This window comes from Erythrolamprus reginae, chromosome 10 (genome assembly GCF_031021105.1).
Source record: "Erythrolamprus reginae isolate rEryReg1 chromosome 10, rEryReg1.hap1, whole genome shotgun sequence".
In the NCBI taxonomy this organism is placed as follows: domain Eukaryota; kingdom Metazoa; phylum Chordata; class Lepidosauria; order Squamata; family Dipsadidae; genus Erythrolamprus; species Erythrolamprus reginae.
In genome coordinates, this window is record NC_091959.1 from 35497338 (window position 1) to 35524289 (window position 26952).

At 47.3% G+C, this 26952-nt stretch overlaps 1 protein-coding gene across 1 annotated transcript in view; it reads left to right on the forward strand.

Moving 5' to 3' along the window:
• Positions 1-26952, forward strand: part of BCR (BCR activator of RhoGEF and GTPase) — a 98252-nt gene that overhangs the window by 36713 nt on the left and 34587 nt on the right. The window contains exons 2-8 of the mRNA XM_070762469.1: positions 7815-7999; positions 11383-11487; positions 11781-11966; positions 13500-13607; positions 15874-15934; positions 19031-19083; positions 24039-24179. Of these exons, the coding sequence (XP_070618570.1) occupies positions 7815-7999; positions 11383-11487; positions 11781-11966; positions 13500-13607; positions 15874-15934; positions 19031-19083; positions 24039-24179 (839 nt within the window). The remainder of the gene's footprint in view (positions 1-7814; positions 8000-11382; positions 11488-11780; positions 11967-13499; positions 13608-15873; positions 15935-19030; positions 19084-24038; positions 24180-26952) is intronic.

Sequence of the window (26952 nt, forward strand, 5' to 3'; positions counted from 1 at the left end):
CACCCACAGTGGCAGTAAAAATTTTGGCTGCCCATTACTGGTGACACCCCTCCCTCCTCCTTTTCTGAGGGGACAGACGGACACTGAACCATCCACAGGCACAGGGGGGGTCTTCTCCCTTCCCTGAGGCAGGGCCTTGTAGCTGTGCCATGAACACCAGCTGGCAGGATATTCTCGATGGTATAAAACTGGTTTGTGTTCCAGGCTTTGCTGCAAAGGCTTTTGGTCCAGCTTCCTCAGAAAGACCTTGCGACACCTGACCTGGGGTTTATTTCTGACTCTTAACAGCCTCCATAATAATAATAATTGTTGTGGGAATGTGGAGGTGGAGGCAGGGGAAACGTCAACACGTCCTAGGCCTGTTTTGTTGCCGGCAGAGTCAGGGAGTGCAGTTTCCTCGGACGAAGAAGGTGGGGGTGACTTGGAAGAGGGAGGCTTGACACACAGCCCAGGAAGCCAATCACCATTTGAGGAAATATTACAGGAGATAAGAGAGGCCACCTGTGTTTGGGTGGGGCTCCAGCAATTAGAGTTGCTGCTATAAATAGCAGTGTGCTAGTTTGTCCATTGTGGAAGATTATCTGATCGCAGTTCTTCAGGATCGTGCCTCGCTGTGTCTGAACTTTCTTTGTGGATTTTTCACGCCTTTGACACCAAAGCAGAGTAAAGTGTGTGTGTGTTTCACTTCGTGGGAAGAAGGAGGGCTGTGACGTTTCTTCACAGCTACTAGCTAAGTTAAGGACCGATTAAGGGACTTGTACAGCCGACAAGGTTGTTTTGGGACGAGTGCTCTTTGCAATACAAAAAGGGTGCTTTGTTTCTTTTGACTTTTGTGATAAAGGACATTGTTTTGAATTTTCAAACGTGTGTGTGTCTGACATTTGTACCCGTGAATTTTCGGGAGGCTTCTACCATAGAGCCCGGCAGAACAAATAATAATAATAATAATAATAATAATAATAATAATAATAATAATTATTATTATTATTATTATTATTATTATTATTATTATTATTATTATATTATATTTGTATGCCGCCCCTCTCCGCAGACTCGGGGCGGCTCACAACAATAATAATAACAATGTGACAATGTAACAAATCTAATACTTAAAAGAAAGCATCTAAAAACCCGTCATTTAAAAACCATACAACACAAGCATACCCTACATAAGACTATATAAGCCTGGGGGAGATGTCTCAATTCCCCCCTACTGTTGTGGTTAGCTCTGGCCCAGCTCCTGCCCCAAGGACTGTGGATGTGGGGGAGACATCCACATGCTGCAGGCCTGTTTTGCCTCCGGTGGAATCTGCTGATGAAGGCTCCTCTGAATAAGAAGACAGGAGTGACAGGGAGGAGGAGAGTGTGGCAGACAGCTCAGAAGGAGATCAATTATCTAGCTCCTCCTTGGATTCAGAACAAGAGTTAATGATATAGCCACGCATGCAGAGAGCGATGCATAGGCAACAACAACTGAGAGATTATTATCAAAGAAAATGAGGCCACCTGTGGTTGGGTGGGGCTGTGGTAATTAGTGAGGCTGCTATAAATAGCAGCCTGTGGGTTTGGCTATTGAGGTGGATTATCTGATCATTGTGTTTCGTGCCTGCTTTGCTGACTTCGACCTTTTGTGTGCTGATTTTTCCTCGCTTTGAAACTAAACCAGAGCAAAATGTGTTTCACTTTGTGAAAGAAGAAGGACTGTGAATTGCCTCACAGCTGCAAGCTACGTATCACAGAACTGATAAGGGACTTGTACAAATTACCAGTTTGTTTGGAGACGAGTGCTCTTTGCTATACCAAAAGAGGGCTTAGTTTAAGTGAATTTTCATTATAAAGAACATTGTTTTGAATTTTCAACCGTGTGTGTGTCTGAAATTTGTACCTGTGAATTTTCGGGAGTACCAGAGAGCCCGACAGAACACATACTGGCTTGGTTGTAATCAAACCCTTTCTCGTTCCATCTCAGCCTTCCCTCCACTGCAGAGACTGTGTTCCAGTCAAGTTGTCCAGTGTCCATTATTTAAGGCTCTGTTTTAGATCTTCTTTAGATCTCCATGTCTTTTAGATTGTCTCCTAAGTTTGAAAGTGAAGCGGAAAGGCTGCTTCTGCCCAGGGACAAGCTCTCCCGCACCCTTTCCACCAGGAGCAAGCGAGCCGGCCTGGCCTGGGGTTGTTGGCTGCCTTCTGGCTTCATCCTGGTGCCTTCGCACTCGCTTCCCTGCCAGATGAGTCAGACTTTCTCCAGGAAGTCTGAGCGGCATCTGGTCACACCTGTTGTGTTGCGCAGTTTCTCAAGAAACAAGCTGTCCTTTCCAAGCTTTCCAAAGAACAGGCTGCTGGCTGTGCATCCTCATTAAAGGACCCACATTCCCCCCTCCCTCCAATTTTTTGGAAATCCCATGTAGCTTTTTCCCAGATTCCTCCATTCCACACAACTCCTTAATAATGTCCAAAGATACTTCACCAGAAGAGCCCTTCACTCCTCCACTTGAAACAGAGTATCCTACGAAAGCAGACTATCAATCCTAGGTCTAGAAAGTTTAGAACTACGTCGCCTAAAACACGATCTAAGTATTGCCTACAAGATCATATGCTGCAACGTTCTACCTGTCAATGACTATTTAAGGTTCAATCGCAACAACACAAGAGCACGCAACAGATTCAAACTTGACTGTAAAAAATATGACTTCAGCAACCGAGTTGTCGAAGCGTGGAACTCATTACCTGACTCAGTAGTGTCAACTCCTAACCCCAAACATTTTTCCCTTAGACTATCCACGATTGACCTCTCCAGGTTCCTAAGAGGTCAGTAAGGGGCGTGCATAAGTGCACCAGTGTGCCTTCCGTCCCCTGTCCAATTGTCTCTCCTTATCTCATTTATCTTTTCTTCCTTTCAAATATGTTCAGCTATACTTTTATATCTTTTCTTCTATTCTTTTCTTTACTTATATTATTACATATCTTTCTCTTCAATGTGTATTATGTATTGGACAAAATAAATAAATAAAATAAAATAAAATAAGCCAGATGCTCTTGGTCACCGGGATCAATTCACGGTGTTGGTTATTACCTTTAAACTGCCAGCAGTTTGGCAGATCGAATCTCAGGAGGCTCCAGGTTGACTCAGCCTTCCATCCTTCCAAGGTGGGTCAAATGAGGACCCCGATTGTTGAGGGCAAGAGGCTGGCTCTCTTTAAACCACTTAGAAAGGGCTGTGAAAGCCCTCTGAAGTGGGATACTAGTCTCAATGCTATTGCTATTGAGCTTATGATCAATAGGAGATTGCTCTATTGCAGTGTTTCCCAACCTTGGCAACTTGAAGATATCTGGACTTCAACTCCCAGAATTCCCTGGCTGGGGAATTCTGGGAGTTGAAGTCCAAATATCTTCAAGTTGCCAAGATTGGGAAACACTGCTCTATTGGACTGCCACCTCTAGTGAAAAGGCTACTCCCAGATTCCAGCTGATGGGGGTTTGTTTGTTTGTTTGTTTAATTGGATTTATATGCCGCCCCTCTCCGAAGATTTGGGGCGGCTTACAACACATAAAAAGAAGAACAATACAATACAGTATAATCATCTAAGTCCAATCAATTTAAAAAACTAAATGTACTCCTCTATAAAACCAAGTATTATTTAAAAAAGACCAATCATATCCACTCAAACAACAACCATACATAACATCCATCGGCCAGGGGGCTAGGGTCTAACTGCCCCAAGCCTGGCGGCATAGATGAGTCTTGAGACTCTTGCAGAAGGCGAGGAGGGTTGGGGCAGTGCGAATCTCCGGGGGGAGCTGATTCCAGAGGGCCGGCCCCCCCACAGAGAAGGCTCTTTTCCTTGGCCCCACCAAGTGTTGGTCATGACCTTTAAAGCCCTACATGGCATTGGACCAGAGTACCTCCGGAACCGCCTGCTACCGCACGAATCCCTGCGGCCGATAAGGTCCCACAGAGTTGGCCTTCTCCGGGTCCCGTCGACTAAATAATGTCGTCTGACAGACTCCAGGGGAAGAGCCTTTTCTGTGCCAGCCCCGGCCCTCTGGAATCAACTCCCCCCGGAGGTTAGAACTGCTCCCACCCTCCTTGTCTTCCGTAAACTACTTAAGACCCACCTATACCGCCAGGCATGGGGGATTTGAGACATCTTTCCCCCAGGCTCGTTATAATTTATGTTTGGTATGTATGTGCTGTTTGGTTTTTAATTATGATAGGGTTTTTAGTTATTTTTAATATTAGATTTGTGCCATTATAATATTGTTTTTATCGTTGTTGTGAGCTGCCCTGAGTCTTGAATTGAATTGAATTGAAGTGACTTTGTCTAGTTGACGGGACCTGGAGAAAGCCGACTCTGTGGGACCTAACCGGTTGCTGGGACTCATGCTGCAGGAGTGGGTCCCATAGGTAATCTGGCCTGATGCCCTGTAGGGTTGTGTGGCAAAGACCCCTTGCACGATGGGGGCTTGTATCACGAGTGGCTCTTGCCGGTCTCTGCACTCTGAGGCAGATGTCGGAAGAGGCCCGGGATCCGCCGCCTGCTGCTCTGGCCATACCGTCTCTAAACCGAACCTGCTGGTGAGAACGCAGCGGGGACAGGAAAAAGCTTGTGGAACAGCTGCTCGTGTGAAAGTGGCTTTGGCAGCCCGGGTGACAGGCTGGGCTCCCTTCCAGGGAAGGAAGCTGCACAAGGCAAAGCTCCAGGAAGACCAGAGCGGCTCCTCCAAGGGGCCCTTCAGCTGGCCGGACACCCTCATTTGGCTGGACGGAGCTGCCTGGGCAGAGAGGGAGGAAGCCCAGGAACCGGCCAGCCACAAAGGTGGTGTAGGATGTACATGTGCAAAGGAAACGTGGAATCCTAGCACGAGTAATGGTTCAGCCATGGTTTGTAAACTATTAGCAGTATTATCTTGTTGATTCTGTATATTTGTAAATAATAATATTGTTGTATATACACTGATACTAAGTCTGAGTCATTGTCTGGCTCACCCACATTTCCTACACCACAACAACTCTGCTTAATGTGTGTTGAAGGTTTCGTACCGAGACATACTAACACACTTCATAGTATTTTGAATCATTCTGGCCACGCAAATCTATTGTCAGCCTATCCATTTCGTTAAAGGGGTCGAACTCGATTTGATTGAGGTGTCCAGCCTCAGGGCTGTGCTTGAGCTCAGGGGGCACAGTGGTTGTGGCCGGGGTGGGGGTGGCCAGTGTACGGACCTCTTGGGGTCCATTTTTGGCTGGGACAGCCTCCCGCAAGCCTCTGCCAGGTTTGTTTTCACTGGCAGAGGCACCAAGGGCTGTTTCCAGGGTGGCCCCGTGGAACAGAACTAAGCACCCCGTGCAGCCCAAGGGCCTTGGAGCTGCCTGGGCAGAGAGAGAGGAGGCCCAGGAACTGGTGTAGGATGTACATGTGCAAAGGAAATGTGGAATCCTAGCACGAATAATGGTTCAGCCATACAAATCAGATACATTAAAGCATATAAAATAGTACAGTGGTAATAATAATTTAATAATAATTTATTAGATTTGTGTGCCGCCCCTCTCCGGAGACTCGGAGTGGCTCACAACAATCACAACAATATACAAATCCAATTATTAAAAAAGAAAACAAAACATTTAAAAAACCCATCATTAAGAGCCATACAATACAATCATACCATTCATTAAAACTATATGTGCTCAGGGGTATCTCAATTTCCCCATGCCTGGCGACAAATGTGGGTGTTGAGTAACTTGTGAAAGGCAAGGAGGGTGGGGGCGGTTCTAATCTCCGGAGAGAGTTGATTCCAAAGGGCCGGGGCTGCCACAGAGAAGGCAGAGGGTTGCGGGAGGCTGTTCCAGCCAAAAATGGAGCCCAGGAGGTCCGTACGCTGGCCATACCCACCCCAGCCACGACCACGGTGGCCCCTGAGCTCAAGCACATCCCTGAGGCTGAACACCCCAATCAAATTGAGTTTGACCCCTCTGGCCTAGATGAAGTGTGTTAGTATGTCTCGGTACGAAACCTTCAACACACATTAAGCAGAGTTGTTGTGGTGTAGGAAATGTGGGTTAGCCAGACAATGACTCAGACTTAGTATCAATGTATATACAACAATATTATTATTTACAAATATACAGAATCAACAATATAATACTACTAATAGTTTAGAAACCACGCACACAGCAAGAATACAGCTCACGGCAAATACAGTGATCCCTCGAGTTTCGCGATCTCGATCTTCGCGAAACGCTATATCGCGATTTTTAAAAAAATATTAATTAAAAAAAACACCACTTCCGGGTTTGGCTTCGGGAGTCAGCTGGGAAGCGGCGTGGCTGTTTTAAAAGGTCGCAGCCGGCCTGGGGGGCTTCCCAGCACCCCCCCGAACCACCAACCCGGGTTCGGGGGGGTGCTGGGAAGCCCCCCAGGCCGGCTGCGACCTTTTAAAACAGCCGCGCCGCTTCCCAGCTGAGTCCTGAAGCCAAACGCCAAAGGCGAACTTCCGCGTTTGGATTCAGGACTCAGCTGGGAAGCGGCACGGCTGTTTTAAAAGGTCGCAGCCGGCCTGGGGGGTTTCCCAGCACCCCCCCAAACCCCCAACCCGGGTTCGGGGGGTGCTGGGAAGCCCCCCAGGCCGGCTGCGACCTTTTAAAACAGTCGCGCTGCTTCCCTGCTGAGTCCTGAAGCCAAACGCCAAAGGCGAACTTCCGCGTTTGGCTTCAGGACTCAGCTGGGAAGCGGCGCGGCTGTTTTAAAAGGTCGCAGCCGGCCCGGGGGGCTTCCCAGCACCCCCCTGAACCCCCAACCTGGGTCTTCCCGGCCGCCCACGCAAAGGGAAAACCCCGGCTCCTCGCTGATGCCCGCCGCTCGCCTGCCTGCCAGCAAGAGGGGGAAGACCCAGGGAAGGTTCCTTCGGCCGCCCAGCAGCTGATCTGCTCGGTAGCGCAGCAGCAGCGAGGAGCCAAATCGGGGTTTCCCCTTTGCGTGGGCGGCGGGGAACGCAAACTCCACCATCTACGCATGCACGGCCATAGAAAAAAGGGCGCGCATGCGCAGATGGTGTTTTTACTTCCACAACCCTACATTGCGAAAAATCGATTATCGCGAGGGGTCTTGGAACGGAACCCTTGCGATAATAGAGGGATCACTGTATATCTCTAACAAAGTAACTCTCCCCAAAGGGAACGGTGTTGGCGCCCTCTTATGGCCAACCAGTAAAAGTTCCTTAAAGGTACAGTCTTCGCATTATACAAACTGTCATTGTTAGTTACTGTGTGGCAACACCCAAGTAGGTTACGTTCTATATACAGTGTTCCCTCGATTTTCACGGATTCGAACTTCGCGAATAACCTATACCACGGTTTTTCAAAAAATATTAATTAAAAAATACTTTGCGGGTTTTTTTCTATACCACGTTTTCCCCCACCCGATGACGTCATACATCATCACCAAACTAATAATTTTTGCAAATAAATAACAAAAAAAATAATTATTGTTAATAAATAATTATGTTTATACATATCAGGATTACTAAGTGTCTTATTCAATGGTGAATACCAGTAATAATGGTGAGTAAATGGTTGTTAAGGGAATGGGAAATGGTAATTTAGGGGTTTAAAGTGTTAAGGGAAGGCTTGTGATACTGTCCATAGCCAAAAATGGTGTATTTACTTCCGCATCTCTACTTTGCGGAAATTCGACTTTCACGGGCGGTCTCGGAACGCATCCCCCGCGAAAATTGAGGGAACACTGTACTAACAAAGTGGAAGACCCCAAGGATGCTGTTGGTCCCCTTCCCCATTCTCCCTTTGTTTCCTTTTGCAGATCTCCCTTTTGGAGGCCTCCCACCCAGCTACGCCTACGATGTGGACCGAGCGGAAGAGCAGAGGCACCACCATGACATGATGCCCTTCATCGATGACTCCCCCTCCTCTTCGCCCCACCTCAGCTCCAAGAGCCGAGGCAGCCGCGATGGCTTCTCCTCGGGGTCCCTGGAGTCTTCAAAATCTGTGAGTTGCTGCTGCGTCGCCCTGGGTCAAAGCAGGGTGATGCAAGTTTGACTCTGGGGGTGCAGCTGCAGCTCTGGGGGATCTGTGCCACCTGCCCCTTGGCACCCACGGAGGCATTTGCCCTGCCTGGGTGGAAGGCAGGATCCAGAACTGGTTTGATGACGATGCGCAGCACCTCCAGCCCATGGAAGTCCTTGTGCAGGGGGGCCAACTGCTCTGGAGCGAAGGCACCTTGACCTAGGGGTCTAGGAGCAACAGGGGTCCTTGGGAATCGACTGAGGTGCTGGCTTGATCAGGAGTTTTTGACCACTGAGACCACTCAGGCTGTCGCTTCGCATAAAATAAAAACTGGCCCAACCAGGAGGAAACGAAAGCGCTCCTGATTCCATTGGGCAGAAGGTAGAATCCCATTTGTTGAGTGAACCTGGATTGAGTTCCTACATCTCCTCAACTTTTCTGTATGTCTTCTGTTTGCTTTACCCAGCTCTTTCTCTTCTTTGTGTGTGTGTGTGTCTTTGCTCAGGGCTGTGCTGGGTTCAAAGGTCTTCCTTCCAGGCAGGAAGCGACCCCCCCTTCCCCCAAGTTTCTGGGTCTCTGAGGGTCTCCCTAAGGCACCTGTGTTAATGCATGAGCAGAGTCATCCTGGTTTAACCAAGGCTGTGCACACATAGAAAATGTTTATATTGAGATTAGCTGTGAATAACTACTCAGCCTCACACAGACATACTAACTTGAATTAAAGTTTACTTTGAGAACTAGCACGTTCAGATAAATAGTTTAAAAGTCATACACATAGTAAGTCAGAATGACAATCCAAATACAAGTTCATAGTCCCTCTTACTAGTTGTCTTTGTCATAATCAGCAAAGCTATCAAGCCTAAACACATTTTAGCTATAATACATGACTAAATACAGAGGGATTGCAGAGGAAATGCAGAGCAAACCTAACAGTGAATAGGCGAAGAGAAACAGAGAGGGTGACTCAGAGAAATAAGCTATGAATTCTAGCTCCCCCTTGTGGCAGTCTGCAACACCTGCAGCCAATATATTGCCAACCCAAGAGTGATGGACAGTCCTAACAACTTGCACCCGAGCTTTCAGACATGTCACTTCCCACTTCCTCCTTTCCTTCCCGTGAAGGTGCTCCCGCCATTCCCCTTCCTGCGGAATCCTGTCTGGCTGAAGGGAGGCGCCTTTCTGCTGTTCTGGCCTTCTCCATCCTTGCCCCCAAAGAGCCTGGGTGCCCCCCAAAGCGAAGGTGGAGCCTGGCAGAATTCAGGGCACCCTTTGCTCTTGGACTCTTGCCCCCCCAAGAAGCCGCCATTTTGTGGTCCTGCCCCCCCCCCACTCCTTGCCCCTCAGGGTCACAGGAAGAATTGTCTTGGCCACGGGGCTCGTGGGTTTCGTCTGCCATCCCGCAGGGTGCCTCTGCCAACCGGGCACAGGGTCTCAGGCCTTTCCCCAAGCCCAGCTCTGCCAAGAGAAGGGCGGGGGCTTCTTTGGCCCAGTGATTGGCAGGGGCTGAGCAAAGACTGAGGAAGGAGACCCCACCCCACGACTGGGTGGCGCCCGAAGCAGACCCTTCCGAGCTGCAGCTTGCCACATGCCCTGAGAGGGGGAAGGGGCTGCCTGGAGACTGCAGGCCTGTCAATCCAGTCTCTCCCCCCCCCCATTTTGAGTTCCCTTGGCTCCTTTTCATCTGCCAGGCTTTGTGCCCAGTGGAAGGAGGGGAGGGGGATGGAAGGGAGGAAGCGAGGGGGAGATTTGGCTTTGCAGAGATGTGTGGTGCGGGGAGTGAACAGTCTCCCAAACGGGGGTGTGGGGAGAGGGCTTAGCCTTAGTAGGACCCTGCATGGTGGCTTTGAGGCTGGGGTCTTGCAGGCTGAAGGAGGGACCCTCTGTCCGTCCATGAGAGCTCTTGCCAGCCTTTTCTTTTTGTGCCAACACCCCCCCCCCCTTCCTCCCTCACTGACTAACCTCCCCCCCCTCTCCTTATTCTCTGCTGTTCAATGGCTGAGCCAGAATCGGCCAGGCCCTTCCTGAGCTGAGCTGGCACAAGGAGGCCTTTGGTGGGTTATAAATAAGCGGCCTCTGCTTCTCTCCACCCACCCACCCACCCAAAAAAGCTCCTTGCAGCCCCTTCTGAGAGTGGAAAGTGCCCCTCCATCTTTTGGGGCTGGGGGGGGCACCTCTGCTGCCAGTCCAGAGTGAAGGACTTAGGGGAGGGGGACCAAAGATCCAGTGAGACCCAGACCTTGTCTGCTGGGGATGTTGGGGGGGGGATCATTAGGGCTGCCAAAATGGAAGGCTGGTGGGGGGAGTGCATGGCCTTCCCTGGTCTCTCCTGAGCCCCAGTGTTGTATTGCCTCTGTGCAAATCGATGGTGAGACCACACTTGGAGTCCTGTGTACAGTTCTGGTCACCTTACCTCAAGATGGATATGAATGGAACTGGGAAAGGTGCAAAAAAGGGCAACAAGAATGATCAAGGAAATGGAGCCCCTCCCTTATGAAACCAGGTTGCAACGCCTTGGTCTCTTCAGCCTTGAAAGACGGCGTTTAAGGGGTGACTTGATCGAAGGGTATAAAATCACGTATGGGATAGAAAAGATGGATAGAGAAAAATTCTTTTCTCTATCACACAATACTGGGACGAGGAGGCCCTCCCTAAAGCTCATAGGTAAGAAAGTGAGGACAAATCAAGTGAAATATTTCTTCACCCAGAGGGTCATTGGTTTATGGAATTCCCTTCCAGAAGAGGTCATGACAGCTGTCAGCCTGGAGAGCTTCAAGGCAGGATTAGACAGATTCAGGGATGCCAGGTGTATCATAGGTGGTTATTGAAACGGATGTCCATGTGCTGCCTCTATGTTGGTTGAGGCAGGCAGGGTTCCCTTGGGTCCCATTTGTTGGGGGTCAAGGGAAAGGGAGGGTTTTGCCTTCTCTTTCCACTCAAGATCCCCATGGACAATTGGTGGGCCACTGTGGGACACAGAATGCTAGACTCCATGGGGTTTGGCCTGATTCAGCAGGGCTCTTCTTAGGTTCTTATGTTCTCCCTCCTCTTTGCATGGTGGGTGGGCGGGGCAGCGCCATGGCTCCAGAGGGTCAGCAGGGAAGGGCTTGTGAGGGAGAGTTCCAGGAGAGGGAGGGTCCTAGAGGGAGGGACTGGTCCATCTCTCCCAGGCCAGTGTGGATTTTGTTGGCTCCTGCCAGCCCAGAGCCGGTCCTTCTTCTCGGCTGCCCTCGGACGCCAGCTGTGAGCCTGTGCCTACGTCCTGTGCCCCTTCCTCCCCTCCTCCTCACCCTGGCCTCCTTCCACCTCGTCCCCAAATCTCAAGGCAGGGCTCCCATGGCCTCCCCTCTCTTCCTCCCTTTGCCCAGAGCGAGCCGGACCTGGAGAAGGGTCTGGAGATGAGGAAGTGGGTCCTGTCGGGCATCCTGGCCAGCGAGGAAACCTACCTGGGTCACCTCGAGGCTCTCCTGCTGGTAAGGGCACCGGGGGAGTGGGGGAGGGAAGCTATGCTGCAGGTGGACCTGGGCAGAAACATACCAAGGGACCCCCTCCCCAAGCGGAAGAACATGGGGCCAATTCTCCTGCTTGAGCTCCAGCCTGGGAGCTTATGGCTGGAGCCCTTTCTGGCGGTGGGGCTGGGGAGGAGGGGGCACCAGTTGTAGGAATGGGAAGCGCTGCCTGGCCTGTCGTGCTGCCCCCTAAGGACTCTAGGAGGGGCCACAGGGGGCCCACCCACCCACCCGGCTCTCCTCCTTGGCTCTTGCAGCCCATGAAGCCCCTGAAGGCGGCTGCCACCACCTCCCAGCCAGTGCTGACCAGCCAGCAGATCGAGACCATCTTCTTCAAAGTGCCAGAGCTCTATGAGATCCACAAGGACTTCTATGATGGGCTCCTCCCCCGCGTCCACCAATGGAGCCACCAGCAGCGGGTGGGCGACCTCTTCCAGAAACTGGTGAGTGGGATGGGGGGGGGGCAGGGAAGGGGCTTTTCCTTGCTCAGAGCCCGCTGGAGGCTCTGCTTCTCCTTTGCCAGGAGCAGGGGTAGGCAAAATTGGCTCTTCTATGATTTGTGGACTTCAACTCCCAGAATTCCTGAGCCAATCACGCTAGCTCAGGAATTCTGGGAGTTGAAGTCCACATGTCTTAGAAGAGCCAACTTTGCCTACCAATATTCTAGTCCAACCCCCTGCCCAAGATCATAGAATTCTAGGGCTGGAAGGGACCTTGGAGGTCTTCTAGTCTAGGGGTAGGCAAAGTTGGCTGTTCTATGACTTGTGGACTTCAACTCCCAGAATTCCTGAACCGATCACTCTAGCTCAGGAATTCTGGGAGTTGAAGTCCACATGTGATAGAAGAGCCATCTTTGCCAACCCCTGGCCAGGAGGCTCGGCTAGCTGCGGGCAGTGGGTGGGTGGGCGGGAACACTAGAATCCTGCTACAGCACTTGGACAGGGAGCGAAATCACGCGCAGACACGCAGGTGCGCCCTGTAGCCCAGGGGCTGTGGCAGAACTGCGCTGGACTCCGCTAGCCCACAGAGCCACGGGGACGAGCACACGTCACCGCTCCACCTTAGCAGCCCACCTCTGGATGCCAACCACCCTGGCAACTGTGGGACGGACTTGTCCACCAGTCATCGACGCCGGCTGGCTGCCCAGTGCCTGACGCTCGGTCACGTGATGGCGAGGGCGGGGGGCTTTCTGGGCTGTGAATCGACTCTGGGGCCCTCTGGTGGCAGAGATGCTGACCCAGTGGGGTCATGGGGGGCCACCCACCTCCTCGGGGGTAAAGCCTTCCTCAGTTGCTCTGAGTGTGTCGGCCTCGCAGAGCCGTCATTCTTTGAGGAAGGGGCTGGGCGGGCAGCTTTTGACCCACAGGGATCTCCCATCACCTAGGGGCATCTTCCCCTGGGGGTGGGGGGCAAAGGCGATAATAATAATAATAATAATAATAATAATAATAATAATAATAATAATTTATTAGATTCGTATGTCGCCCCTCTATGCAGACTTGGGGTGGCTCACAACAAGAATAGTAGCAATATAACAATGTAACAAATCTAATATTTTTTTAAAAAACATCTAAAAACCCCATCATTAAAAAACCATGAAACACAAGCATACCATACATAAAACTATATAAGCCTGTGGGGGGGGGATCTCAATTCTCCCAAGCCTAGTGATACAGGTCTTAAGCAATTTACGAAAGACAAAGAGGGTGGGGGCAGTTCTGATCTCTTGGGGGAGTTCATTCCAGAGGGCCGGGGCCGCCACAGAGAAGGCTCTTCCCCTGGGTCCCGCCAGACGATCTGGGTGTATCTCCCCCTTCTATGGGGGGGGACTGCCAGGGGTGGGCAGAGTCTCGCCCAGGGTTGTCCTGTGCTCCCCCAGATCTTCAGGCAGCCCCCCCCCCATGAGCTGTCTCCGCCCTCCCCTGCCTTTCCGCCCTGTGCTGCCTCTCATTCCCCCTTTGCTCCCCCCTCCCCAGGCCAGCCAGCTGGGCGTGTACCGGGCCTTTGTGGATAATTATGAGGTTGCCATGGAGACGGCTGAGAAGTGTTGCCAAGCCAACGTGCAGTTTGCAGAAATCTCGGAGGTAAGTGAGGAGGCCCAGTGGCGACAGGCGCAGAGGGCGGGCAGAGCCCCCCACCCCGCCTCTTTTCCGGCATACTGGCTGCTGGTGGGGAGGGGGGGTCCTCGTGGGAGTCTGACGATGGGACTCTTCTGCCCCCATCTCCCCTCCCCTCCCATAGAAGCCAACTAATTTGGCAACTTAAGAAACCTGGCCTGGATTTTGACTCATCCCAACTCAGGTTTTGTCTGGGAGAGGAGAGTCCCATCCAGCCCACGGAGTTATTTTTTTAAATTTATTTATTTTGTCCAATGCACAATACACATTGAAGAGAATAGACAAGTAGTAATGTATATAAAGAAAAAGATAGAAGCATTAAGAATTGTAAACCTAATCTTACGTAACTTCTTCTCTAGAAACACTGATTTATTAACCAGAGCATACAAAACATTCGTCAGACCTATTCTAGAATATAGTTCACCTGTGTGGAATCCACACTGCATATCAGATATTAATACAATCGAAGGAGTCCAGAAATACTTCACTCCTCCTCACGTAACAAATTACCCTACTCCTCCAGACTTCAAATACTAAATCTAGAAAATTTACAACTACGTCGTCTCCGAACTGATTTAACTGTTGTTCATAAAATCATACATCATAAGGTACTCCCTGTCAGTGACTACTTCACCTTTAACAACAACAACACCAGAGCACGTAATAGATACAAACTGAATGTAAATCGCTCCAATCTTGACTACAGAAAATACGATTTCAGCAATAGAGTGGTCACCGCCTGGAACTCATTACCTGACTCTGTTGTTGCTTCCCCCAACCCCAAAATCTTCAACCTTACATTATCTACCATCGACCTCTCCCCTTTTCTAAGAGGTCTGTAAGGGGCGTGCATAAGTGCACTTATGTGCCTAATGTCCCTGTACTACTGTCTTATTATCCTTTCTATTACTACGTTCTACTTAGGTTATATGTTATATATATGTTATTATGTTATGTTATATATATGTTATTATGTTATGTTAATATGTACTATAATACTATACTTGTTTGACAAATAAATAAATAAAATAAAGAAAGAAAAGATATAAAAATAGAGGGGAAGATATATGAAAGGAAGAAAAGATAAAGGAGAGACAATAGGACAGGGGTCAGAAGGCACTCTAGTGCACTTATGCACACCCCTTACTGACCTCTTAGGAATCTGGAGAGGTCAATCGTGGATAGTCTAAGGGAAAATGTTAGGGGTTGAACACAAGAGATTTCAAGAACTCTTTCCAGGACAGCTTTTTAAATCAGAGAAATACAGTGGTACCTCTACTTAAGAACTTAATTCATTCCGTGACCAGGTTCTGAAGTAGAAAAGTTTGTAGGTAGAAGCATTTTTTCCCATCGGAATCCATGTAAAAGCAAATAATGTGTGTAAAACCCATTAGGAAAGAAATAAAGGCTCGGAATTTGGGTGGGAGGAGGAGGAGGAAGAAGAGTAGGAGGAGAGTCGCTGCCCAGAGCAAAAGGAGTGTTTCTTTTCTCTGGGTGCTGGCAGAGGCTTATTCCCTCTCCAAGCGGCCAGAGAAAGGAAAACGCTCCATTCACTCTGGACTGCCAAAGCCTCCTTAAGCACCACTGGAAGGCTCCTCTGGCAATCCAGAAAAGCCCGAGATGGCTGGGATTAAAGGGGAAATGGCAGGAAACTGGCCATTCAAATTTCAAATTTCCTGGGAAATTTTTCTGGGCTCAGGTTCTTAAGTAGAAAATGGTTCTTAAGAAGAGGCAAAAAAAATCTTGAACGCCCAGTTCTTATCTAGAAAAGTTCTTAAGTAGAGGTGCTCTTAAGTAGAGGTACCACTGTACTTACCCTCCGAGCAAAATCCTATCTCTTCCTCCCCCCCATCACTTGCAAGGTGAGATAGCAGAGAGTCCAAAACCCTCTGTTGGGCTTGAAGGACCCTTGAGAGCAGATTAAGGTCCAGCAGTGGCCAAAGCATGGAGGCCTCGCTGGGCTGCTGGAATCCCAGCCAGTAGGTTTGCCCTCCTCATCCAGGACCCTCCACTTCAGGGGGGAATCTGCGCAAAGGGGGCAGCAACCCTGATGAGAACAGTGGGGGGGGACCTCTGAGCTGTTGCTTTTTGTGCTGGACGATCGTGGGCCTCCCCTGGACTTGGTGCGCGAAGCAGGCAGCCTCTGTGGCCAGACAAGGGGCAGCTGGCCAGTCCATGAGGCCGGCGGAGGGAAATTCACCTGAGCCCCCCAACTCTTTTTTATCTTTTGTAGAACCTCAGAGCTAGAAGCTCCAAGGATGCCAGAGACCAGACCACAAAAAACTCCCTGGAAAGTAAGTCGTGGGGAACCCCCGTGGGCGGGAGATTTGGGTTTTCTGGACAGTCAACGAAGCAGTGGATGTGATGTGCCGGTGCCTGGAGGCTGTTGGGGTCTGGATGGATGTCAACAGACTCAAACTCAACCCTGATAAGACGGAGTGGCTGAGGGTTTTGCCTCCCAGGGACAATTCCATCTGTCCATCCATCACCCTGGGGGTCCGCAACTTCGGCATCCTCCTCGATCCACAGCTCACATTAGAGAAACATCTTTCAGCTGTGGCGAGGGGGGCGTTTGCCCAGGTTTGCCTGGTGCACCAGTTGTGGTCCTTTTTGGACCGGGACTCACTGCTCACAGTCACTCATGCCCTCATCACCTCGAGGTTCGACTACTGTAATGCTCTCTACATGGGGCTACCTTTGAAAATGTTCGGAAACTCCAGATCGTGCAGAATGCAGCTGCGAGAGCAATCATGGACTTCCCTAGGTATGCCCATGTTTCACCAACACTCTGCAGTCTGCATTGCTTGCCGATCAGTTTCCAGTCACAATTCAAAGTGTTGGTTATGACCTATAAAGCCCTTCATGGCATCGGACCAGGATATCTCCGGGACCGCCTTCTGCCGCACGAATCCCAGCGACCAGTTAGGTCCCAAAGACTGGGCCTTCTCCGGGTCCCGTCGACTAAACAATATCGTCTGGCGGGACCCGGGGGAAGAGCCTTCTCTGTGGTGGCCCCGACCCTCTGGGACCAGCTCCCCCCAGAGATCAGAATTGCCCCCACCCTCCTTGGCTTTCATAAGCTCCTTAAAACCCACCTCTGTCGTCAGGCATGGGGGAATTGAGATATTTCTTTCCCCGCAGGCCTATACAATTTATGCATGGTATGTTTGTGTGTATGTTTGGCTTTTAATAAGGGTTTTTAGTTATTTTAAATATTAGATTTGTTATATGCTGTTTTATTATTGTTGTTAGCCGCCCCGAGTCTACGGAGAGGGGCAGCATACAAATCTAATAAATAAATAAATAATAAGGAACAGTCCTCCCACCCACCCCGTCCCAGAGGGAGCTCCATATGGGGCCAGGGTTTTTTCCTGGATTTATTTATTTATTAGCAGGGCTGACTGGCTTGGTTGGGGTTTTTTTTTGTCTTTTTTTGATCAGCCAGTCGCTATAAATATATATATTAGACTTCTATGCTGCCCTTCTCACAGTGACTCAGGGCAGCGTACATAAAGCAACAATACATAAAAGATTGCTAGTTGTTGGAGTGGAGCCCTGGGGGAGATTTTTTTTGGGGTGGGGTAGAAAATTTTTCTTCCAACATACAATAAAACAACATATACAATAAAAAACATAGAATCAATGCTTAAAATAATAATTAATGATATTTCTTTGATACGTTAAACATTCAGAGAGAAAAAAATGCTAAAAATACAATAATATGTATTTTTTATCCTCTTCTTTGCTAAATTAATTAAAATTAACTACACATGAGATATATTTCATCTACAGATAACAATATTATGAAATCTAGTCCCTTACATTCCCTTTTTTTATTTATAATAAAACATAAACATCTTAATATCTTAACTCAATGTCTAATTTAATCCTTTCATCTCTGTGTTATCCAAAGCTGCCACCAATCCTCATTTCATCATCTGGGTCTTTAATAGATTAAAATTATATCGTCATGTATTTCTTCAAAACTAATTGAAAGAAAATACTTCTCAATTATTTTTAGTTTCCAACCATTCATAAAACTTTTCCCAGATCTTATAGCAATCACACTCCTCTTTATCTTTAAGTAAGCCTATTCATTTCAGCACAATCTAAAATCTTATGTAATATTTCTCTTTCGTCTGGAATTTTATCCAGCTTCCAATTTTGTGCATATGCTATTCTAGCTGCTGTTAAAATATGTATATTAAGAGCCAGAGGAGACTCTGCACCCTATAGCCATCCGTGGTGCAGGGGGTGCAAAAGGCTTGACTAGCTGAAGGGGGGTGTTTGAGGGGGGGAGTAGCAGAGGTGAATCGCAAAGGATTGCAGCGGCCCTCTTGTCGAAGGACGCCTGTGTTCCCCATTGGACCTTCTGCCTGGAACCTTTTCCCTCCTCCGTGTGGATGATTAATAATAATAATAATAATAATAATAATAATAATAATAATAATAATAATAAGCCAGTGAAAGTGATCCCAGTGGTACTTGGCACGCTGGGCGCAGTGCCAAAGGATCTCAGCGGACATTTGAAAACCATCGGAATTGACAAAATCTCCATCTGTCAATTGCAAAAGGCTGCTTTACTGGGATCGGCAAACATAATTCGCCACTGCATCACGCAGTCCTAGCCCGACTGGGGATGAAATACGAAATCCAGCATAGTGATCTCGTTTGCTGTGTTGTATTGACATAATAATAATAATAATAATAATAATAATAATAATAATAATAATTATTATTATTATTATTATTATTATTATTATTATTAAAATTTGTATGCCGCCCCTCTCCGGAGACTAATAGCGGCTCACAACAATGATAAACAGTGTAACAAATCCAATATTTAAAAAACACCATTTAAAAACCCATATCATTAAAAATAATCAAGCAACTCACTCATACCACACATAAAACATATTAGCCGGGGGATACCTCAGTTGCCCCATGCCTGGCGACATAGGTGGGTTTTCAGTAGCTTACGAAATGCAAGGAGGGTGGGGAAAGTTCTAATCTCCAAGGGGAGTTAATTCCAGAGGGCCGGGGCTCTTCTCCTGGGGCTTGCCAGACGACATTGTTTAGTCAACGGGACCCAGAGAAGGCCAACTATGTGGGACCTAATCGGCCACTGGGATTTGTGGGCCGGAGATGATGGTCCCAGAGGTATTCTGGTCCGATGCCAGGTAGGGCTTTATAGGTCATTGCCACCACTTTGAATTGTGACCAGAAACTGATTGGCAGCCAGTGCAGGCCGCGGAGTGTTGACGAGACGCGGGCGAATCTAGGAAGCCCCACAATTGCTCTCTGAATTCTGCACGATCTGAAGTTTCCCATTGTACTACCCAGAGAGCTCTGCTGCCCCACAGCTTCTGACTTCCTTCCTTTCCCCCTAGCTCTCCTCTACAAGCCAGTGGATCGGGTCACGCGCAGTACGCTGGTGCTCCACGTAAGTTGCCATGAATATTAACCTGTTTGGCTTTTCTTTCTGGAAGTTGGAGGGGCTTCTTTGCTTCAGAGGAGTTAGCACATAAGCAGGAAATCACGCAGAGGGTGGGCAGAGTGATCACACCTGGGGAGTTTTTCACTGGCTGCAGGTGAGCCTCACCTGCTCCATGCTGTGTCCTTCGGGCAGAACCTGATGGCTGCTTCATATGGCAGAGTGAGGCAGAGGTCAGGTTGCCACAGCACATTGGATCGCGTTGAAATGACTCCTGGTTGATGGGAGGGCAGGCAAGGAGAAGAAACTGGCTGGGGGATTTCCATAACCAACACTGCTAATAGGAAAACGGGCTGACTTGGAGCATTATAAGGGCGCCTGCGCAGCTACGAGGCCGAACCACAAACCCACCAGTGGAGAATCCCAGGCCTTGACCGCTGGTGGAGGTTTTGCCTTGTCTCTGATCTGGGAAGAAGCAGGAAGTCAACCTGACTCTGGTCCTGGACTCCTGGAGGCACAGATGCAACGGTCAGGGAGAGCAGCCCTCAGCAGCACCAGGGGAGAAGGGACACCATCCGAGTGGACCCAGGAGGCTGTGGGACCCGCGAGAGGGAGGAGGTCCTGGGCGGGTTGAAGCCGAGGCTGGGCAGCCACCTGCCTGGGAAGCTCGGTCCCTGCCCGTAGGAGGAAGGCGGTGGGGCTGATGGTTGGGCCCAAGGTTGACATTGGGCAGAAGAGCCTCCAGAATAGAATAGAATAGAATAGAATAGAATAGAATAGAATAGAATGAATTTTATTGGCCAAGTGTGATTGGACACACAAGGAATGTGTCTTGGTGCAGATGCTCTCAGCGTACATAAAAGAAAAAGAGACATTTGTCAAGAATCATCTGGTACAACACTTAATGATTGTCATAGGGGTCAAATAAGCAATGAAGAAACAATCAATATTAATAATAATCTTAGGATACAAACAAGAAGTTACAGTCATACAGTCCTAAGTGGGAGGAAAAGGATGATAGGAATGATGAGAAAAATCTAGTAGAAATAGTAGTGCAGACTTAGTAAAAAGTCTGACAGTGTTGAGGGAATTATTTGTTTAGCAGAGTGATGGCATTCAGGAAAAAACTGTTCTTGTGTCTAGTTGTCTTGGTGTGCAGGGCCCTGTAGCGAAGTGGGGGCCCTCTACCATATGTGATGGAGCTGTGAGGAAATGAAGAGATATTGGGGGGAAATCCAGATTTGGCGAGAGGAAATAGAAGAATAGAAAAAGAAGCCTGCATTTTTTTCTGCTAGGTGCAGCCCATGAAAATTTTGATAAGAATCAATTGTACTTAACCCTACATAGAACGACAGCAGCGAGAATAGTGCTCACACAGTATTGGAAAAATGAAATTATGCCCACCGAGGAAGATATACAATGATCCCTCGTTTTTCACGGGGGATGCGTTCCAAGACCACCCATGAAAAACGAATTTCCATGAAGTAGAGGAAATACTGTATATGTTTTTATGTATTTAACGAGTACTTGGACTTTTAAAACCCACCCTTTGCATTAAATAGTCATTCTATAATGTTTCTCAGCTAGAACTACATGGGATATCCTACCAGTTTCTTTAATAGAGTACAGGAGTACTGTAGAACAGTGTTTTTCAACCGGTGTGCCGCGGCACACTGGTGTGCCGCGAGACATGATCAGGTGTGCCGCGAAGCTCAGCTTCTGAGACCAGAAGCTGAGCTTTATTCTTCGCGCCCAGCTGGAGCTTCCCTGGCAGGGGCGGCAACAAATCTCCTTTGGGGTCCGGCTGCAGCGGCCCTGGGCACCGTTCCCTGGAGGCTGCGCACGCCTGCGCCAGCGTACCCCAAAATGCCCCCTTGCGCACCCTTTTCCAGGGGCGTGCAGGGAGCCGCGGCCACCCGCCCGCCTGCCCGATTTCCCTCCGCGCGGCTGGGGAGGTGGATTCACCGCCCTCGCCAGCCCGATTTCCCTCCACCCGGCTGGGGAGGTGGATTCGCCGCCCCGATTTCCCTCCAGTGGCTGGGGACGCGGATCCACCGCCTTCGCCAGCCTGATCTCCCTCCGTGTGGGGGGGGGCCACGAACCGACGACCGGGGGCTGTCCGTCCGTGTTGGGTGGTGCAGGGCAGGCACAGGCAGCCCCAGGGGAGAACAAGGGAGGGAGAGAAAGGAAAGAGAGAGAAAGGGAGGGAGAGAAAATTGAATGAAGGAGGGAGAGAAAGAAAGAGTAAGAGGTAGAAAGGATAGAGAAAAAGGAAGAGAAAGGGAGGGGGAGAAAGGAAAGAGGGAGGAAGGGGAGAGAGAAAGAAGATATGAAGGAGGGAGAAAAAGAAAGAGAGATAGAAAGGAAAGAGGGAGAGGAGAAAGGAATGAGAGAGAAAGGGAGGGAGAGAGAGAGAAAGAGAGATAGTAAGAGAGAGAGAGAGAGAGAGAAAGCAAGAGAGAGAGAGAAAGAAAGAGATAGAAAGAGAGACAGAGAGAAAGAGAAAGAAAGAGAGCTAGCAAGAGAGAGAGAAAAAGAGAGAGAGAGATATAGCAAGGGAGAGAGAGAGATACAAGAGAGAGAGAGAGAAAAAATAGCAAGAGAGAAATAGAGAGAGAGAAAGAGATGGCAAGAGAGACAGAGAGAGAAAGAGAGAGAGAGAGAGAGAGATAGCAAGAGAGACAGAGAGAGAAAGAGAGAGAGAGATAGCAAGAGAGAGATACAAGAGAGAGAGAGAGAAAAAAATAGCAAGAGAGAAATAGAGAGAGAGAGAGATGGCAAGAGAGACAGAGAGAGAAAGAAAGAGAGATAGCAAGCGATACAGAGAGAGAAAGAAAGAGAGAGAGAGAGATTTCAAGAGAGACAGAGAGAAAGAAAGCAAGAGAGAGAGAGCAAGAGGGGGGGAAGGAGAGAGAAAGAAACACATAGAGGGAGGGAAGGAGGGAGAGAGAAAGAGAGGAAGGAAGGAAGAGAGAAAGAAAGAAAGAGGGGTGGAGAGAGAAATAGAGCAAAAGGGAGGAAGAGATATTTTTTGTCCAAACTTTTTTTAGGCCGCCCCCCCCCCCCCCCAATATTCCCCAGGATTTTGAAAATATGAAAAATGTGCCGCGGCTCCAAAAAGGTTGGGAAACACTGCTGTAGAAGAATGTTATGAGTTTTTAATGGATTTAAAATTTTCAATGGATTTAATGGATTTAAGCCCCCTTTGAAAACCCGTGAAGTAGTGAATCCATGAACATGAACCGCGAAGTAGTGAGGGATTGCTATAATTCAAAAAATAACAGTGTGTGCAAAAATGGATAGCCTAACTAAAGAATTAAAAAATACGGATGAGCTAGAGTATACTAACTGTTGGGATAGGTTCTATGATTGGATTGGGGGGGGGGAAGGATAAAGCAAAGACAGAGAGTTAATAAATGTTAGAAAATTTGGAGAGCAAATGCCAGAGAATCAGTCATAAGAATAAAAAAAGGAAGGGAAAGAAAAAGAGATACCTGAATAAGACCATTGCTGTGATTTGATGTATATTATGTAAATACACTGCTCAAAAAAATAAAGGGAACACTTAAACAACACAATATAACTCCAAGTAAATCAAACTTCTGTGAAAGCCACACTAAATTACCATCAATTTCACCTGCTGTTGTGCACATTCAGCTTTGTATAGAACAAAGTACAGTAATTTATTTTATTTTTTTTTTATTTATTCATTTGTCCAATCCCTCATTTTTCATGGGGGATAATAATAATAATAATAATAATAATAATAATAATAATAATAATTATTATTATTATTATTATTATTATTATTATTATTATTATTATTATTATTATTATTATTAGATTTGTATGCCGCCCCTCTCCGAAGACTCGGGGCGGATGCATTCCAAGACCACCCGTGAAAAATGAATTTCCGTGAAGTAGAGGAATTTTTAAAAAAAAATGTATTTAACGAGTACTTGGACTTTTAAAACACACCCTTTGCATTTAACAGTCATTCTATAATTTATTTTATTTATTAATCAAATTTGTATGCCGCCCCTCTCCATAGACTCGGGGCGGCTAACAACAGTAATACAACAATATAAACAAATCTAATATTTAAGTTAATTTAAAAAAAAAAGCAATTTGAGAAACCAATCATACATACAGACATACCATGCATAAATTTTTTTATAAGCCTAAGGGGAAGGGAATATTTTTTTATTTTGTTATTTATTAATTAGATTTGTATGCCGCCCCTCTCCGCAGACTCGGGGCGGCTAACAGCAGTATCTCAATTATCTCAATTCTCCCATGCCTGACGACAGAGGTGGGTTTTAAGGAGCTTACGAAAGGCAAGGAGGGTGGGGGCAACTCTGATATCAGGGGGGAGTAGGTTCCAGAGGGCCGGGGCCGCCACAGAGAAGGCTCTTCCCCTGGGTCCCGCCAAATGGGATTATAATGTTTCTCATAATGTTTCTCAGCTGGAGCTACATGTGATATCCTACCAGTTTCTTTAATAGAGTACAGGAGCACTGTAGAAGAATTTTGTCAATTTTTAATGGATTTAAAATTTTCAATGGATTTAATAGATTTAAGCCCCCTTTGAAAACCCGTGAAGTAGGGAATCCGTGAAAGATGAACTGCAAAGTAGCGAGGGATTACTGTATTCAGTGAGAATATTTCATTCATTCAGATCTAGGATGCATTCTTTGAGGGTTCCTTTTATTTTTTTTTGAGCAGTATATAATTGGTGTAATAGAAAATAAGTACTGTTAGAGTTGTATTACAGGCACGTCACAAATTGCCCAACTTTTTTTAAAAAAGTTATTTATCTTTTGTTGTTCGGGTTTTGTGTCTTATAAATAAAGTTTATTTTTATTAAAAATAAATTAAAAATTAAAAAAAAGAAGTGGAGCTCCTGGACGGACGGTCCTGTGCTCTGAAGCTCTTTCTTCTCCCACCCCCCTCTTGACAAGCAGGATTTGCTGAAGCACACCCCGCCGAGCCACCCCGACTACCTGCTCCTGCAGGACGCCCTGCGCATCTCCCAGAACTTCCTCTCCAGCATCAACGAGGAGATCACACCCAGGAGGCAATCTATGACCGTCCAGAAGGGGGAGGTGAGTACCCAGCAGGCGCGGGAGCAAAAAAACCCACCAAAATCTTGCACGCACGCATGCGCCGAAGCAAAAACACAACCATAGCGGCAAAACCGTCTTCTGCTGCACGAATCCCAGCGGCCGGTTAGGTTCCACACAGTTGGCCTTCTCCAGGTCCCATCTACTAAGCAATGTCATTTGGCGGGACCCAGGAGAAGAGCCTTCTCTGTGGCGGCCCCAACCCTCTGGAACCAGCTCTCCCCAGAGATTCACACTGTCCCCATCCTCCTCGCCTTCCATAAAAGTTTAAAGACCTATTTATGTCCCTAGTCTTGGGGCCATTAGATCCTAGCCCCCTGACTGACAAGTGTTTTAGTATGGTTTTTTGAGTGAATGGTGATGAATGTTTTTAAACTATATTAGAGCTTTTTAAGTCTTTTTTAGCCATATTAATTGTATTTTTAGATGTACAGTGGTACCTCTATCTAAGAACGCCTCTACTTAAGAACTTTTCTAGATAAGAACTGGGTGTTCAAGATTTCCCCCCCTCTTCTTAAGAACTCTTCTTAAGAATCAGACAAATTCCTTGTGTGTCCAATCACACTTGGCTAATATTCTATTCTATTCATTTTCTCTACCCAACCCCGGAAAAAATTCCCAGGTTTTACAGGTTTAGTTTTACATGATTCCTATGGGGAAAATTGCTTAAGGACTTTTCTACTTAAGAACCTGGTCATGGAACAAATTTAAGTTCTTAAGTAGAGGTCCCATTATATTTGTTATACTGTTTTGATAGGTTGACGAGAGGTGGACTTCATCTCCTAGAGACAGCTGGAGAATTGTGGGAATTGAAATCCACGCCTCTTCAAGCTGCCACTTGGTGGTGGAGAAGCCGTGGTTGAGAGAGTTCCTCTCTATGCCCATTTACTTCAGGCAGGAAAATTGGACATTTCACATCCTAATCTCCATTTAGCTGTGGAAAGACAGCTCTGCAGGCTGTTCTCATTCGCTGCAGCCAGACCCTGGAGCTTTTTGAGGGAGGGGAGAGGAGAAGGTCTCCTTGCCAGGCACTTGTTTGGAGTTCGGTTACCAGTGAATGCTTGGAATGTCGTGCATGGATTGCGCTCGGGGAGCTTTCTATGTTGGTGGCCTCGGAAATGTCTTGAGCCTGCTGGACATCTGTTGGAGCCGCTAGTCGGCAACCTCAAGGGTGTTTCCCCAAAGAGGAATTTGCAGATTAACAGATATTTAACCGGAGATAACTTTGCTAGAGCTTCCCTGTAGGGTCTCCAAGACCACTTCGGTCTCCTGCTTCTAACCCTAGAAGCTCCTTGCTGGCAATAATTTTGACTTGCTGAAAGAGAAAACTTAACCATTGCTATGTAAACTGCCGACCAAATGTCCCAGATCCCCTTAAGGCAACTGATTTCAACAAAACCCCTCTTCCTTTCACTTGCTACTAGCCTAGACCCAGTTGGGTATCCCTGGATTATTAACCATGTTAACAATTCAAGCGCTGAATGTAAAAGTTTCTGCCCTGTAACATACCTAGATGCTTCCTTGCAGTGTTCTTGGGGTGATACGGGGTGGCGTTGGCCACTGCTTTCTTCCAGGATGTTTTTCAATGTCCTAGTTTAGCCTAAGGGCCCCTGGGCATTTTAACACACACACCCTCAAATGCCAACCCAGGATCAGTCATCCCTGGCTCTTGACTTTTTGTGGTTTAGTGCTTCTTATTAGGCTTAACTTTGCCTTCTGATTTTCTTCAAGTGATTGCACTGCAAAAGTCCCAAAATAATGAAATTGCCTGGTTATACTCCCAGACTGGTCACCTGCTTGGAGAAGTTCAGATCCTGGTGCTGGTTTTCTGGCTTCTCTGAATTTAGTTTGCAGCCACTGAAAAATTGAACCATGTTGAACGTGGCCTGACTCGCCCATAGTACTCAGTCAGTAGTTTGAATAAAAAGGACTTTCCTTTCAACTTTTCAGTTTTAATACTGAACTATATCTCCCTGGATTCCTTCAGCAGACGAGTCCTCTTACTGAGGGATCTCAAGTTTGCATTGTTGTAAGCTGCCTTGAGTCCTTCGGGATTGGGGGGCATAGAAGAATAGAATAGAATAGAATTTATTGGCCAAGTGTGGTTGGACACACAAGGAATTTATCTTTGGTGCAGATGCTCTCAATGTACATAAAATAAAAGATACATTAGAATAGAAGAGAAGAGAAGAGAATAGAATTTATTGGCCAAGTGTGATTGGACACACAAGGAATTTGTCTTTGGTGCAGATGCTCTCAATGTACATAAAATAAAAGATACATTAGAAGAGAAGAGTAGAATAGAATAAAATAGAATTTACTGGCCAAGTGTGATTGGACACACAAGGAAGTTGTCTTGGCGCAGATGCTCTCGGTGTACATAAAAGAAAAATAGATTTGTCAAGAATCATGTGGTACAACACTTAATAATTGCCACAGGCCACAGGGGTCAAATAAGCAATGAAGAAACAATCAATATTACGGTAATAAAAATCTTAGGATACAAGCAACAAGTTACAATCATACAGTCCCAAGTGGGAGGAAAAAGATGAAAGGAGTCTTCGGAGAGGGGCGGCATACAAATCTAATAAATAAAAGAAATTAAAAAATGATAGGAATGATGAGAAAAAACCAGTAGAAATGGAAGTCAACCTAAATAAATAAAATTAAATAAATCTCAAAGTAATAAAAGTCCTGGGTGAGAAATAAATAGTTTAAGGAAAGTCCTGCCCACTTGAGACTTTCTGCCACAAAG